This window comes from Anoplophora glabripennis, unplaced genomic scaffold, assembly GCF_000390285.2.
Source record: "Anoplophora glabripennis isolate ALB-LARVAE unplaced genomic scaffold, Agla_2.0 scaffold169, whole genome shotgun sequence".
Classification (NCBI taxonomy): domain Eukaryota; kingdom Metazoa; phylum Arthropoda; class Insecta; order Coleoptera; family Cerambycidae; genus Anoplophora; species Anoplophora glabripennis.
In genome coordinates, this window is record NW_019416320.1 from 389,271 (window position 1) to 406,185 (window position 16,915).

The 16,915-nt window shown below is 32.7% G+C and overlaps 2 protein-coding genes across 2 annotated transcripts in view; both read left to right on the forward strand.

The window, feature by feature from the left end:
* Positions 1-2,391: 2,391 nt before the first annotated feature.
* On the forward strand, positions 2,392-3,843 carry LOC108903733. The gene is made up of 4 exons (XM_018706017.1): positions 2,392-2,568; positions 2,662-2,972; positions 3,021-3,293; positions 3,344-3,843. Exons 1-4 carry the CDS (start codon positions 2,507-2,509, stop codon positions 3,841-3,843), a joined length of 1,146 nt encoding a protein of 381 aa, XP_018561533.1. The 5' UTR covers positions 2,392-2,506.
* A 7,542-nt stretch (positions 3,844-11,385) lies between these two features.
* LOC108903737 (band 7 protein AAEL010189) overlaps positions 11,386-16,915 on the forward strand; it is a 30,753-nt gene continuing 25,223 nt past the window's right edge. The window contains exon 1 of the mRNA XM_018706019.1: positions 11,386-11,515. The gene's annotated coding sequence lies outside the window, so the exon portion shown is untranslated. The remainder of the gene's footprint in view (positions 11,516-16,915) is intronic.

Here is a 16,915-nt window from a genome sequence, read left to right on the forward strand (position 1 = left end):
TTTGATATTAGACCTTTTATGTAGCTTTGTTTATAAACACCTTAGAAACGACAAAATCCAAACAACCAAGGCGACTTTGCAAGATTTCGAATGTCTCTTTATTAGTAGGATGCTCATACCAAGTTTCGTGTCTCTAGCATTCCCCATGTTAAAGAAATAAATTAAAATGTGAATTTCAATCCCCTATTTTAAGAGGCTATATCGCCTCAGGAGTGCAACTTTCATATAAGGTATTTTTACTTCAATCCTCTTATTTTTGGCTCTACATTCACAGGTACCATTTTTGCTACGTCATTTAAAAACACCGTGTATACAGGGTGGGCCATTAGTGTGAGAAAGTAAAATAACTCCCTTGTTACACGGAATCAAGAAACCTAAACTGCAAAATTAATTTGAAAAAATATTACATTTCTTAAATGGAACACCCTGTATATTTTTAAGCATATAGATTTCCGAGAAAATTCTATATATGGCAGTAAACACGGTTTATCATTTTAGTGCGGGGTTACCAAGTTATGTACAAAATTCTTTGAATTTTGGAAAAAATATGACCTCGAAGGAGTTGTATTAACTTTCAGCTACTAACACTTGGAATAAAATAATTAGACAGAGTTATAGGCAAATGTTAGACAAAGGCTCCTATATTAGCTAATATCGATATTTTATACAGGGCATTTTTATAATACGATCATTTTTAGAAAGTTTAAACTTGATTTTCTAAAATTTTTCAAATGGAATACCTCTTGTATTTTATTGTTTTATTTTATTCACATTTCGGTCCACTTCAACTTTTATTAAGCATATTCTATATCTAAAATTGTTACCTTTTAAGATATAGCAACATTTATGAAAAAACTTAATTTATATTATTTTATAGAATACCACAAATAAATATTAAATAACAAAATTAACTCAAAATTGAATGATAAATTATGAACTGACAAGTTGACCTAATGTGACAGTTCTTTCCAAAGCCTTTGATGCGACCGAAAATAATAAAAATTAGGTTTTTCCAGAAATGTTGCTATATCTTAAAAATTAACAACTTTAGGTGTAGAACATACTTAATAAAATTTGAAGTGGACTGATATGTGAATAAAATAGAACAATAAATTACAGGGTATTCCATTTGAAAAATGTTAGAAAATCAAGTTTGAACTTTCTAAAAAGGAATGAATTATAAAAAAATGCCCTGTATAAAATATCGATATTAGTTAATACAGGAGTCTTTGCCTAATATTTGTCTATAACTCTATCAAATATTTTTGCTCCAAATGTTATTTAGTAGTTGAAGTAATACAACTTTTCGAGGTTATGTTTTCTCCAAAATTCGAAGAATTTTCTACATAACTTGGTAACCCCGCACTAAAATGTTAAACTGTTTATATTGCCATATACAGAATTGTCTCAGAAATCCATATGTTTAAAAAATATAGGGTGTTAAAAAATGTAATATTTGGCGTGTCCCGTTTTTACTAATCGCCCTGTATGTTTCATATTAATTTTGACATTTAGGTTTATTGATTCTGTACAACTTTTATATAAACTTTTTTTCTGTATTATGAATAACAAGAGAGTTATTTTACTTTCTCGCACTTATGGCCCACCCTGTATATAGAATTTTCTTAAAACAAACTGGTAATCTATCAAGGAACCAGTATTCAAATAATTACGTAGAAAATTTAATTTTATAAAAAATAAAGATCATCTATCAGTTGATTCCTAAAAATATTTTATACACGTGTGCATCTGCACCTTTTCTGGAGATCGCTTCTTTGCCAGTGTCATAGAAAAATTAATTGTTAATATTTAATTTTCTATGGCCAGTGTAAACATAATGTACCTTTTTCTTCAGAATTACTTATGCAACCAACTAAACGATGTTCAGTTCAGTTGGTTGCATATACTAACTACACTTCCTATATTTTTAAAGAGTAATGGCAATACACAATAAACTATTCAAATAAACAAATAAATGATTAATATTTTATAAATATAGATGCATTTTTAGAGCTAAAACATAAAGTGTCTCCCCTTTTTATGTTTTATTCAATCAATCTAAATGTATCCAACTTTACTAAATTTCAATGATACAAACTAATGAACTTATAAAAAGGTCTTAATTAGTCTTAGCTTAGACGTAACTTTACCAAAATCTTTAAGTTCTAATCTTAGTCTTAATCCTAATATTTTTCTTACGCTTATAAAAAATTCGATCTTGATTAATCTTAAAAACTGACCGCTCAATGTCCAATGATGGACTTCTGACCATGCTTACCTGTTGTGATAGTCATAACGACTGGTTGTGAGTGAAGTACCGCCCTCTGAAAGTTATTAGGAGTATATCGAACTACATTAAGTTTGTATCATAGATTACAGAGAGTTGTTTGTATTGCTGTTGCCGGTCAATCGTATGAAACTTCTACCTGTTTTGTCAAATCGAACAATTATTTCATTGACATTTTTTAATTTCTCATAATTATTTTTGAGTTCTTGTGGTGCGAAGATGAAAAAACTATTGTCTCCTAAGAAATGCCATGCGAAAAGCCAGCGTTACACACGATTTAAGTGAGTGAAATTATAATTTTACGTCCTTTGATTTGATTTGAAGACATTTTACTTTTTTGCACTGAGCCATAAATACCATTTTTTATTTTTTAGAAGCGATCCTCCGAAACGTATGGTAACCTCGACATGGAATACAAGAAACGATTCCTCGAACATCAGTTCGATTTTGCAACCAGAAAATTACGAGCAATCTCCCAAACAACCGCCTGACAAGAGTGTCTACAAAAAACACTTCCTAGGCGAGAATTCTTGCTACTGTTTAGAGAAAAAAATTAGGCCAAAGCTCATGTCGAGGCCAAGGACTTGTTTATCCTTGGACGAATTAAAAAAGCAGTACGAGGGAAGCGAATTGTTGCGAAGGCCTCTGGAAGAAAATTACACTTTTGAGGAATGTCGTTGTAAAGGTACGTTTATATGATAGTTTATATAATTTCACCAGTTTTAATTAACAGGTGTCGCCGATAATCACGCTAGTTCCAACTTGACTTTACTGAAGGGATATCAAGAAGAACTGGAGAAGTTATGTAATTGTTTAAAATATACAGATTCAAGGAAAGACTACCACACGTTTAGGCAGAGACAGAACGAGGACCATTTGAAGGAATTAGAAAAATATCATGAGTCAAAGGGTATCATAGAAGAGGCGGAAAAAGAGAAAAAAGAAAAAGAAGAAGAAGATCATAGAGATAAAGAAGAAGACGACTACTCATTGTGGACAATCATGGGTAATTTTTTAAATTACATTCAACAAGTGGTACATATATCTGCTTTCTAGGTACCAAACCCGACACAATTAAAACAGCCTCGACTTTCGACTCAGAAGATGAAGTTTCGACTGTCGAAGACGTGGCCACGTTCCGAAATGAACATTATTTCGAAACTCACAGTACTGGCGACCTAGGGAAGAAAGTCCCGAAGCATACTTGCGTCCACCAATTTAGATTGGACGACAGGCTCTTGCCAGAACCGCTAAACGTTGATCCTTACGGACGCAGCAGGTGCAGTATTTGCTCCAAACCCATGGAGGGCGACACCATGCAACTATCCAAGCCGTATTTCAGCGACAAACCAAGCACCTCGAGCTTGAGAAACCTTGCCAAGTGTTCGGAACTGGGACTAGTTCCCAGGAGTATATCTCTTGGAGGAAATACATCAAAAATAGAACTAAGGGTCGATACGAGCAATAAAGATAAGTTGGGAATGATTGTGGGGAAGCTTCGCAAGCCTCAGTACTTCAATACTTTTGCTCTGAGACAACAGAGAATGTCCTGTTGAGGCAAATGATTATATTTCTAATTTTATTTCAATTTTTTTATTAATTTTTAATATGTGTATGTATATCACATTTTTATTGTTTTAATAAAATCTATTTTTGCTAAAAAAAGATGTTCACTATAATCAAGAGGTTAATTATGGTGCACAAAGTCCACCGTTGTATGTTGCTGCTTTGCAAATGTATGATATTTAATGAGATTTAACATTTTATAATTTAGCAATGGTATAATTATTTCTTCATATTGAGTTAAAAATGAGATGATGCTGTCAGTTAGTTCGAGATTGAATATAATTCAATCTCGAAGGTTATTTAAAAAAATTGAAAATAAAATTTTTATTTTGACACCCTGTAACTCAGTTACTATCAACTTTTGTACTAACGTAAAACGTAAGTTTGGCCAGATCTCATTATTTATGACGTCATAAATCACTTGTTAATCTGTGTACAATTCATTATGGGACATCCTGTATAGATAACGTAGTGTATGCCTCGTGTTCACTAATAAAAATAGTTTCTAGTTAATCCACTGGGAGCACTGAAACGTTTAAACAAACTTAACTATACAGTGTAGTATCTTTTGTGCTTTGCTGTGGAGAAACTTGAAAAAACTGTTAAGCCTGTATCAGACTGCAATTTAGTTTCAGCGACAAAATTGCGGGGATAAAATTGCATGCTTATTATCACACAACGGGACAGAATTCCTGCAATTTGTTTAATTTGCAGTAGTGTTACCAACTGTGCATTGTTTAACATGTAAAATTTCTTGTATGTATCTTGTAAACAATTATTTTTTATTCAAGCAAAACATTGCAATGGATGAAAATTTAAAAGTAAATTGCTATATAGCTTTAGGAGTGGCTTCAACGGTGTTACTAACAACAACCATGATCAACAGCCAACAACAGCTAGGTTCGCCATTATTCCATGGCTAGAAATTGGCCTCAATGATTTGGGATCGAGGGGGATTATCCCTCTTTATCCTGCCTCATCTCGTGTAGGCCTGGACNAAAATAAAATTTTTATTTTGACACCCTGTAACTCAGTTACTATCAACTTTTGGACTAACGTAAGTTTGGCCAGATCTCATTATTTATTATGACGTTATAAATCACTTGTTAATCTGTGTACAATTCATTACGGAACACCCTGTGTAGATAACATAGTGTATGCCTTGTGTTCACTAATAACAATAGTTTCTAGTTCATCCACTGGGATCGCTGAAACGTTTAAACAAACTTAACTATACAGTGTAGTATATTTTGTGCTTTGCTGTGGAGAAACTTCAAAAAACTGTTACTTGTTACATTTAAATAGACCTTTTTTAGTAATGACGTCACATACGCCAAATAATAGGCAACCCCATAGTGCATATTGTCATGACGAATTTCTCAATATTTTTACTAGATCGATTTTCGATCGATATATGTACCTTGGACATAAGTGCTAAAAAATGGCTTCTTTATCATGACCTTAAATATTGTGATATTCTGACAATATTAGAAATATTTAAGAAGTTGCAAGCCCCAAGTAACAAACTAAAAGAATTATAGAATTTATATATTTATATTTATAGAACAGTATTGACTTTTATAGTAATTAATAAATTAAAATTATGTCAATGTTACTGAGCAAGCACATTAAAGATAATTTCATGTAAGCAAAGTAGCCTCGCAACAGGATATCATTCAAGGAAAGTTTGATTATGGTTATTAAGAGTACATCTATAATAATAAACCACATGAAGAAGAAAACACTCGATAAATACACTGACACAGTACAACACCAAGAAAAATAATAAAAATACTTTGTATGGAACTAGAAAATGCCAAGATTAAAGAAAACAAGAGAAAATACGCTAATGATGACGCCGTTAAAATATCAACAAGGTCTCACCTGCGTATGAGGCTATTCTTTCCGAGCATACGCATTAGGCATAACACGGCTAATGTTAAATTTTTACTTCATTTAAATAAATTTAGGAATATTCCTTTATATCGTGTTTTGTAAGTTTTAAGCACAATATAGTGTATATATTTTACGAAACAGGTGTTGGTTGTTTTTAAATATGTACTTCCAAATCCTTGTAAAAATAAATTAATCTGAAGCTTTTCATTTTTATAGCATCTATGTAAACAGTATAAAACGTCAGATTTGGTCTGTACAATTTCAACTATGACAATTTGTTGCGGGTTGCCTAAATATCGAATATAGATAAATATGTATAGAATAAGTTTAAAGCTTTTATTAACTTGAATGATTTCGACCGCCATTTTGATAAAAACCGACAAATTTAAATTTATACAAATTGATACAAATGCAAGGAAATAGATCGAGTTTAAAATGGGACTTAGGAAATAGACAGTACAGATTTAAAGTGACTGTTTTGTAAAACGATCTGATAAGAAATTTTAATGTTTTCTAATTTTTCTCTTAAATTAACATAACTCGGTACATTTCTTTCCGAGTAGGTAGAAACGTATTAAATAATCATAATTTATTTTAAAGTAAGAACTGAAGAAGTTGTAAAACGACCCCACAAAAGAAAATATGATCACATTTGCTTAAAGGTTAGGTAAATACAATTACTTCGATTACTATGTCGAAAACTGGCATGTGTACATTTACAATTCATTTGTAGTAGACATAGAATTTTAGAATTAATAAAGTGTCTAGATATTGATAATGACAAAATAACTCGATCAACTGCCATTTTGGGGCAAAAGTCCTATTGCCAACCATGAGATATAAGTTTGGAGTTTGAATACATTGTTACATACCTAATTAATTAATTTTTACATACTTTGAACAATTTTTTACGTAATACATCAATATTTCCCCACAATTAAATTTTAACAGTCAAACCGTCATTTTGCTGTAAAGAAGAACATTAATTCTGATATTTGGTTAATTTAGGGACTTTAATTTTGAAAAGAATTTAACGCCACCTAGCGGTCAAAGAAAGCATCTATAAATTGAAGTAAATTGCAACTTAACGTAACAAATCTGTGCCAGAGCATGTAGCTGTGTCTATGCCTTATCTATGCAGTATATATCAAACTGGCTGCCATCAAGTTCAAGTAGTTCTAAAAATGTTCATGTGCATATTAAGTTTATTTATGGATTAAACGAGATCCACAGTATTTTCAACGTATTTGCATTTTTCCAGTCCGTGCACACTGAGTATATATTCGTTATGTAGGTACTATCACTTAGAATAACAAAGGAAGAAAATATTCCTGGTGAGCACTTAATTCAAAAGTACAAAATAACAAATAAGTCGAATTCCTGTCAGTTATCTGTGCATAAATGTAATTTTATGCAACCAGTCGTACCGCATTCTGCAAAGGGCTATTAAAAACCATTATTTATACATTTTCTCTAATCACGTAAACACTCTTATTTGTTTTTATTGCTTTTTACCACTTACATTTATAGTTTAATTGCCGGGAACCACTGATTTACGCGATAAATATTTGGATGAAGGGAAGGCATATATTTTTATTGGTTTTGTTGAAATCAAACTTTCATTTATTTTTGTAAGGATCGCGGGTAATTTCGTATCTTGAAACGAACTATAAATACGTTTCCGATAACCTTTGATCGAATGATTACTAATTAAAGATTTCTTTGTCATGAATGTCTTTAATATACTATACTTCCGTTTGATACAATTTTTTTACCGCAAACCAAGTGAAACAAAGCTGAAACTTCCACACCTTAAAAATGATTAATTATAAGCAAAAGTATTTTCGATAAACATTTTTTAAAGTGGAATGCCTCTGTGAAATGTCAGCAATCATAAACACGGTACGTGTATAAATACCTATCATAAATATTTGCCTGAAATTCTACAGAAATCAGTTCATCAAATTCCGCCGACCTTTATTAACGAAATATAAACGGTGCTCGGTACATTATCCGTGTATTTTTATTGCAAGGAGCTACTGCATCCAGAACTATAACACGTTAACGAAAATAACTTGATTTCATGTAAAAATCCAGATACTAGATCAAAGTTAGATCTACAAAATCGAGAAACGCCCCATCTAGCGGTGTACATTAGAAATTATTGGACTTTGTACTCGTATGCATTCATTTTCATGCACTACGCATACAAGAGAATTATTTTACCGGTTACATTGTGAGACCCTGTACTACTACTATGAAACCAATTTCTCTTACGGTTTAGATCCGTCACTAAAGCCTGTAAAATAATTGCAGGTAACTTAACGCGAATTATTAAATTGCCCGGTGATGTTTTGGAAACTGTGAGTTTCCCAACATGTGCCTAAATATAACGCGGTTTAAAACCAATAAACCAAGCACAGGTAAATTAAAATTTAATATAAATGTTAATATTAATATCTGATTTACTCGCTCGAGACGTGAAATGTTTGTTATAATCGGTGGCTATTAGATTTTGATAGGTATCCGCATGCTTGAGAAAACGATGCATAAAATCCTAGACGTAGCGCAGGACCCAGTAAACATGAAACATGTACGGAACATCTTAATATTGTTTCCATAAAGACAACACATTTCTAAAACATTTAAACAATTATGGAACAAATCTGTTATTAATTAACAGTAATTGAATTATATTTTCGTTATTCATTGAATATATTTCCTGTGGAGTATAACAGAACCATACAGAACTAAAAGTAGAACCAGAACCACAAATCTAAAAGATCCCATAAAATATTTTCACTCACAATGACTTCCCTAGAATGTTTATTTATTTATATTATCTTGTAATGTAATTTAAAAGTACCGCCATTTTGTTAGTTTATTGTGCCGTCGTTATGGAGAGCGAGAGCGCTACTATAGTCGCGCGCCCTTATTCCATGGCTAGAAATTGGCCTTGATGATTTGGGATCGAGGGGGATTATCCCTCTTTATCCTGCCTCATCTCGTATAGGCCTGGACAGCTTTCGTAGGTGGGCCCCATCCGTCGTCTACCCCGACCGCAAATGCGGCCGGTGTAGGCGCTTTGTGGGACCTCCTTTTGTCCTGGCTGGGCCCCGCCGGCTAGGGCCCTTTCTTCTGGCGCTCTTCTTGCTTCGCCGGCTCGTCTGTGTAAACCCCGGGGGTGGTGTCATGTTTATAGTTGGGTAGGGTAGTGCGGCTATGCAGCCTGGGATGCGCTTTGCTAAGGTGGCCCTTAGGCTAGCGCGGGAGGGGAGAGGTAAGGAGGGTATGGGGAGGTGTGTATGTGTGTGTGAAACAGAAAAGGTTAGCGGGCAGGGGGGGGGTGTCGTTGGGGTGGTCACCCAGGTAGCCCTAAGTAGACTTTGATTAACTCTACGTTGTCATAATAGACTCTTTTAGTGTGACATCGTCACATATTTAGGCAACCCGCAACAATTGTCATAGTTGAAATTGTACAGACCGAATCTGACCATTGTGTACTATTTACACAGATACTATAAAAATGAACAACTTCAAATTACTTTATTTTTACAAGGATTTAGAAGTATTTAAGAACAATCAACACGTGTTTGGTAAAATAGATACACTAATGTGCTTAAAACTTATAAAAAACGATATAAAAGAATATTCCTAAATTTAAATAACGTAAAAATTTAACATTAGCCGTATTATTCCTAATGCGCATGCTCGGAAAGAATAGCCTCATACGCAGGTGAGATCTAGTTGATATGTCATCGCTGTTGTCATTGGCGTATTTTCTCATCTTTTGTTTAATCTTGGCATTTTCTAGTTCTACTAAGTATCTTTATTGTTTTTCTTGGTGTTGTACTGTGTCAGAGTGTTTATCGAGTGTTTTTTTTCTTCAAGTGGTTTATTATACACTTTCTCTTAACCAATACCAAACATTTCTTGAATGATATCCTGCTGCGAGGCTACTTCGCTTACATGAAATTATCTTTAATGCACATGCTCAGTAACATTGACATAATTTTAATTTATTAACTACTACTATAAAAGTCAATAAATTTAAATATATAAATTCTACAATTCTTTTAGTTTGTCAATTGGGGTTTGAAACTTCTTAAATATTTCTAATATTGCCAGAATATCGCGGTATTTAAGGTCATGACAAAGAAGACATTTTATTGGTACTTATGTCCAAAGTATGTAGGGTCGCAAATCGATCTAGTAAAAATATTGGGAAATCCTTCATGACAATGTGCGCTATGGGGGTTGCCTATTATTTGGCGTATGTGACGTCACTACTAAAAAGGTCTATAAACAATATTTTCCTGAAGGAACATACCTATTAGGGGTTAAAAGTTTATTGCTAACATTTTATTTATTGCTGCAAGACTATTTTGTTACGGTAGCTGTAGTATAATTTTTACCCTAGCAAATGTTTTTATCGCTGTTCTTAGGTCGCTATCCTAGGATGACCAGTTTTATGACAACAAAGCAACTATCTTATTTTTTACTTCAAGTAAGTGACTTTTTAGATACTAATAAGTGATTTTATTGCCACAACTATGTGCACACAGTTAGATTTAACTAACTTAATTTAGATTTATTCTTCATATCTAAAAAGTTACTAGTCAAAAATACATATATAACTGGACACTCTTACCATCCCTTTTACTTCTAACTTTTTAAATATAAAGCAAAAATTAATGATTTTCCTTCACATAATGTATAAAACACACAGTCAAATCATTATTTGTTTGAAAGACGGACAGGGCATTATTCCTGTTGCGGTGTTGGCCACAAAATGGCTAAGTGTCATAGAGCCCTCGCGTCTGCGTGTCAACTATGATTACGCGCTAAATGTCTAGCTACTGTTATACAATTTTTACTTCGTCATAGGTAAATTATTTTTAAAAGTTAAAAGGTAGGCCTTAACTGAAGTCAATCACCTAGAGCAATTAATTGTCCACTTATCTATAGTGTCAAAAATACCAGAGAAAATGTACCTATTCACTGTAAGAAGCTACCCTCTTGTTCTAAGTAAAGCATCGACTTGAGGTAGTAAAATCGTGTTAGCCAAATAAATGTTACTACTTGGTATAATATTCATTGGTATAATCGTTTTTAACTAATGATATTGTGGGAAACAACTACTCTGCCGGCTACAGCTCCGTCTAGCATTGAATTACACTCTCAATAACTGCGTAAATAGTTAAGTTCATTCGTCAGCAGAGTCACCAAATATATAACGGTTCTGAACTTATTAGTTCTCACTAGTATGCCGTGGCATAATAATTTTCTTCTGATTATGTATTTATTAATTTGGCAATGTCAATAGAGACACGTTTATCAAAAGTCTTTTGGTAACAACATGTTTAATAGTTTACTTAAAAAAACAAATCTGGCAACACCGTAGATTTGACATCTTGACGTCATTTTAATTTTATTCTCTTAATAAAAATAATTACTCTGTCGACTTATTTGCGCACATTTATTTCCTAATTAATGTTTTCCCGTAAAACAAAGATTTTTATGTCAACAGTCGGTCTTATCAATGTATTGTACCCAGAAATCCACTAGAGGACCTCGTATTTGCAATAATCAGATAAGGTTTATTTATATATGAAATCGTAAAATTTTTTTTCTGATAACAGTAGAAGGTTTAGTCATAAATCTGAGATTTATTCGATTATGGATTATTTTAGATAGCGGTTAATAATAAGACACCTCCCTGGAAAAAACAATTAAAAAGTTCATCATCATCTGCTGTGGTCAGAGGTATGTCTGTTTTGTTTAAAAAAATATGTGTATTAAAGCAAATATTTACGTCACGTATTAAAGTAGCAAATATCAAGCTTTAATTAAATACATTATATCTATTTTAAAACGAAATAACACACTGAGCAATGTTTGTATCCTATACGATTTATTTTAGGGTAAATATATTTCTTTGTAGTTTAATTTGAAAAATGTTGAATATGCAGTTTTTATTTGTTCGCTGTGTTAAGTTCATATCATAATTTTAGGAGATTATTCATTGAATCATTCAAGATTAATAAACCTTATTAGATGTAAAAACTGACACACAAAGTGTCGACATCACAAAAAACATCACATTTATTGCAATAAGGGATGGATTTAATTGAGAAACCCCCATTTATTGCTGAAATTTTGGATGCAGGAAGTCAGGTTGATGTCGTGTATACCGATTTTTGTAAATCTTTCTATCGGCTTTATTCAAATTGGAGTCATATGGTATCTCCCCTGCTCTGTTATCGCTATTTAAATCTTATTTTAGCAATAGATACCAATTTATGCAGTATCGTCGCTTTCAATCATATAAAATCCATTAATGTTTAGGGGTTCCACAAGGGTCAATTCTGGGGCCACTTCTGTTTGTTATTTTTATTAATGACTTAACTGTACTGTACGTCGATGTCAACTATTTACTCTGTACGGACCACCTTAAGCTGTCCTTGGAAGTTAAATTTTCTACTGATTGTCGTAGATTGCAAGATAATTTTCACAGATTAAACAGTTGGTGTTCATGTAATAATCTTCCCCTGTAATGTAAGCAAATGTAGAATTATGTCTTACAATCGACGCAAAACTAATCTAGATTTTGATTATAAAATTGGTGAATCTTTTTTAAACAGAGTTGAGCAATTTACTGACCTTTGTGTTACATTTGATAATAGATTATCGTTTGACGAGCATATTGCTTTAGTAACCAAATCTACTTTTAAAAATTTGGGCTTTATTTTGCGTAATTCTTCCAGAATGTAAAGTTTCTAAATATACTGTATGCTGCATTTGTGCGTTGTAAACTAGAATATGCATCGGTTGTTTGGAATCCCATATATAGGGTATAGCAAAAGTACCGGAACGGCAGAATAATTCGGCGGGAGAGCATTTTAGAGAAAAATGTTATATACAAAAATTTCAGGATTTCTGCCTGGCTATCCGATGGTGACTTTGACCTTGAAGATCATTTCAAGGTCAACATTTTTCTCTAAAATGCTCTCCCGCCGAGTTATTGTGCCGTTCCTCTACTTTTGTTAGTTTGACCTTGTGGGGGCCCCAAGGTCAAATGGGATGGGTCACTCAAGGTCATATCTGAACGTAAAATTTTCAGCTCTTCATTTCTGGGATCAAAAGTATAGGGTTCCATTTGAACAATCACATTTGACCTTGAAATGATCTTCAAGGTTAAAGTCAAGGTCAATATCACCATCGGATAGCCATGAAGAAATCCTGAACCTTTTGTATTTAACATTTCTCTCTAAAATGCTCCCTCGCCGAGTTATTCTGCCGTTCCTGTACTTCTGCTATACCCTGTATAATCTTTATAATACTCAATTAGAGAAAGTACAACGCAGATTTTTAAAGATTGTTCATTTTATTAGTTATGGATTTTATCCTCCTCTTGGTACACCTCAAGAATTACTGCTTTCTTCTTTTAATTTTAATTGTCTCTGCCGTAGTCAAATTATGTTTTTAATTATATTCTATTTTAAAATTGTAAATAACACTTTAAAAGTAGAATCATGTTCCTAAACTTAATTCTAGATTTCGCTCTGCTTTACAATTACCCACACCTCAACTTTACTAATAGCATATCTCCTATATCAAATGATTTCCAATTCTCAAAAGTATGAAGATCGACTGATATAATTTTTCATCCTATGAATAACATAAAAAATATAGTTTCTCTAGCAAATATCCTTATCTTGTATATGTTAGTTAGTTTATTTGTTTTATTTATCAGTTATCCTCCTACTTATACTTATACTTAAGTTTTTTTGTCTGGATTTTATATAGGCCAGGAAAATGAGATGGGAAATGACCATTTCGTGACTTTTTGTTTCGGCGAGCTGAATACATCACTATAGATGCTAAATATTATGTACAATAACATATTAGTTTCCACAGTCACACAAATGGGGGGAAGATTGTATACAGGGTGGTTAATTGTATAAATTTTACATAAATTCACGTTATTCGCTTATAACTTTTTTCCGTTCATTTCCACGAGAAAACAGTAAAGTCCTTTTTGTTTTTTCGTCTTGAAAAGATCTACAAAGCTAGCCCTCGAGCGTCAAAAAATATTGATTAGATCAAAAGTTATAAACAGAAGTTTATTTATAACTTTTGAATTAAACATTTTTAAACTGTGTTATTATTTTCAGAACGTTTTGGCATCGCATCCTCTCATTCCTTATCACTGTCTAATAACTCACACGAAATTTGGAATCGGTAAGTTGACTAGTTTACAAGTTATGGCCTTATAAACAAATTAACTACTTTATTAGTCTGGACGATCACGAGGATCTTCTACAATCGCACTGATTTTTTTCATGGTAGATTTCATAATAATACATTGAAATCTGTAGGCTAAACAAGGTTGCAACTAAGGCTAAAAAATAAAAAAAATTGTAGTTTGCAAATTTGAAATTAAAAAAATTATAGATTTCAATGTATTATTATGAAATCTACCATGAAAAAAATCAGTGCGATTGTGGAAGATGCTCGGGTTCGTCCAGATTATTAATTAGTTAATTTGTTTATAAGCCCATAACTTGTAAAGTATTCAACTTACCGATTCCAGATTTCGTGTGAGTTTTTAGACAGTGATAAGGAATGTGAGGATGCGATGCCAAAACGTTCTGGTAATAATAACGCAGTTTATAAATGTTTAATTCAAAAGTCATAAATAAACATCTTCTGTTTATAACTTTTGATTTAATCAATATTTGACGCTCGAGAGCTAGTTTTGTAGGTCTTCTGAAGGTGAAAAAAAAGTACATTACTGTTTTCTCGTGGAAATGAATGGAAAAAAGTTATAAGAGAAAAACGTGAATTTACGTAAATATTATACACTTTGTAAACAATCTTCCCCCCATTTTTGTGACTGTGGAAACTAATATGTTATTGTACATAATATTTAGCATCTATATTTCCTGGCCTATACTTATATTTTGTTTGCTCTATTTTGTGTAGTACCTATTTATTTATATTTTTATATTTAATGTTAATTGTCTTTTTTTTTTTAAATTTAGTCAAGGTTTTCTGTTTTACCTCATCCTATAATTAGAACATTGTCACATTGGATATTGTAACTTCTGAATAAATAAATAAATAAATTAATTAATAACCAAACTTTTGTCGGTGGCTAGCCGATTAGAAATAAAAATTTACTGAATTGATATGCAAATCACGCCACTAGGCTAATTTCAGATTCTAGATACTAAGTGTATTTCATTCCTGCTTTTGTTTGTGTAAAAATAAAAAAGTCCTCTTCCACTTTGTTCGAATTTTCTGATTTTTTATGTTAAAGCGAACCAACAACACAACCATGTAAATCGAAAGTGACTCTAAAAGTATTCGTGTTCCACTAAACCTTCGTTAGAAATACGAATTGAAATACAATGTAATGTACCAAAAGAATTTGGACGCCTAATGTAAAAACGACACAAATTTTGTGATACAAAAATCAAGCCCATACGAATTTTTTCCACCACTAAAATTTGACCAGGCGTTTCAGATGCACCCTGTACATCGTCCACTCAGTAGCTTTCTTTCAGTTCTCAATTAAGCCATATTTCTCCAAAATATCCCCGGCCTGAGACGACGTCCGCACCTCCCAGGCGTAAACGTAGTTCTAATTCCGTCCCCACAACAAAATCAGTTCAAAATCTAGCGCGAAGATGCCTGGAAATGTTTCCAAACGCGGCGAACGTGACTGCGTCCGATAAACGGTTCCTTTAATTAATGCAAAAATTTCCCGGAAATTGCACAGCGGTCTTGCCCGTATCCTAAATCAGTATTTTGATGTATGCTGGTTGGAAGAGGACGGATTCTGGAGGTTATGAGTGTTTTCTAGAGTACGGTGAGTAGGATTTGAATTTGAAAGACTTAACATAATGCACGTCTCCACAAACAATTGCCCGAACAAGGCACGACCGATGACAGTTTAAAAAAAAGACGGTTTCAGCGACTTCTGCGATCCCACAATGAATAAAACAACTGGCTACGTGCGGAGTGTACTTTTTGTTCCAAAGAAAACAATGTAGAGGTTAAAATATATTACGCCCATAAATATTTTATATTATTTTTCTTTCTTCGCACGCCCACGGATAATTATAATTGCTTAGATCTCGTGAACTGTTGCGGTTTCGTCAAGGATAGTTTTTATTTTGCGTCCCAGAGTTAAATACCGAAATACCGGGTGTTGAAATAATAAGAGGAATTATCCAGGTATGTGTATGTTGAAATTAAAATCTCCGCAAGCCATAACTCCGTTTTATTTAGTCTGATTTTAAAAAACGAAAAATTAAATGAAATGGCTCTAAATACACTATAAAGCGAGCCTATTAGATCTCGTTTACTATTTTATTTTCTGAAATGCGATAGTCAGCTTTTTTTTTCAAATGGCAATATAGTTTCTTTGCTAATTATTATTGTGCATATTTATTTTCTGAATCCAACGATGTATATGAACTTTACTTTTGTAAAGCATTTATTACAGAAAAGACGACAATATATTAGTTGATACCGCATTCGGCGCCCGGCCACTGATTCATGATAAATGTATTTTAACTAATCACCTGTGCCATGGAAAACAAAAAATAATACAGCAAGGCAAATAAAACTCAAAAGAGAAAATTGTAGTTAACAAAAAAGAAACAATACAATGAATATTAAAAGAAAAACAATTTAATTAAATACATTAACCATTATAGAAATAAATTCAACACGAAATAACATTAATTAAACACAAAACAACTAAAGAAACAAATTGTAACCGCCCTCTATTGCCTGCACTTTTTGAGGAATGTATGGCTTGAATTTGTGCTTTTTCAATACTGCATGTACATGTCTTTTTGATGCTCTATTATTATTAGAAATTTCCCGAATGGAAGTTCTTGGGTTTTCTTTAACGTTAAGAAGAACACTGAACTCGATATTTTCATTAAATTCGCGTTTTTCTCGCTTTGGGTTCTTAAAAGCCCCATAGTTTCTCATTTTTTTTAAGTCTTACAAATCTACGAGGTTCTGGAACTTCTCTGTGAAGAAATAGTTCTCTGTAAAGGCGGACTCCTGCACCACGATTTTTGTTACACCGAAAGTATACCTGAATCATGTCATTGATTATTACTTATATTTTGCGCTGTTGAC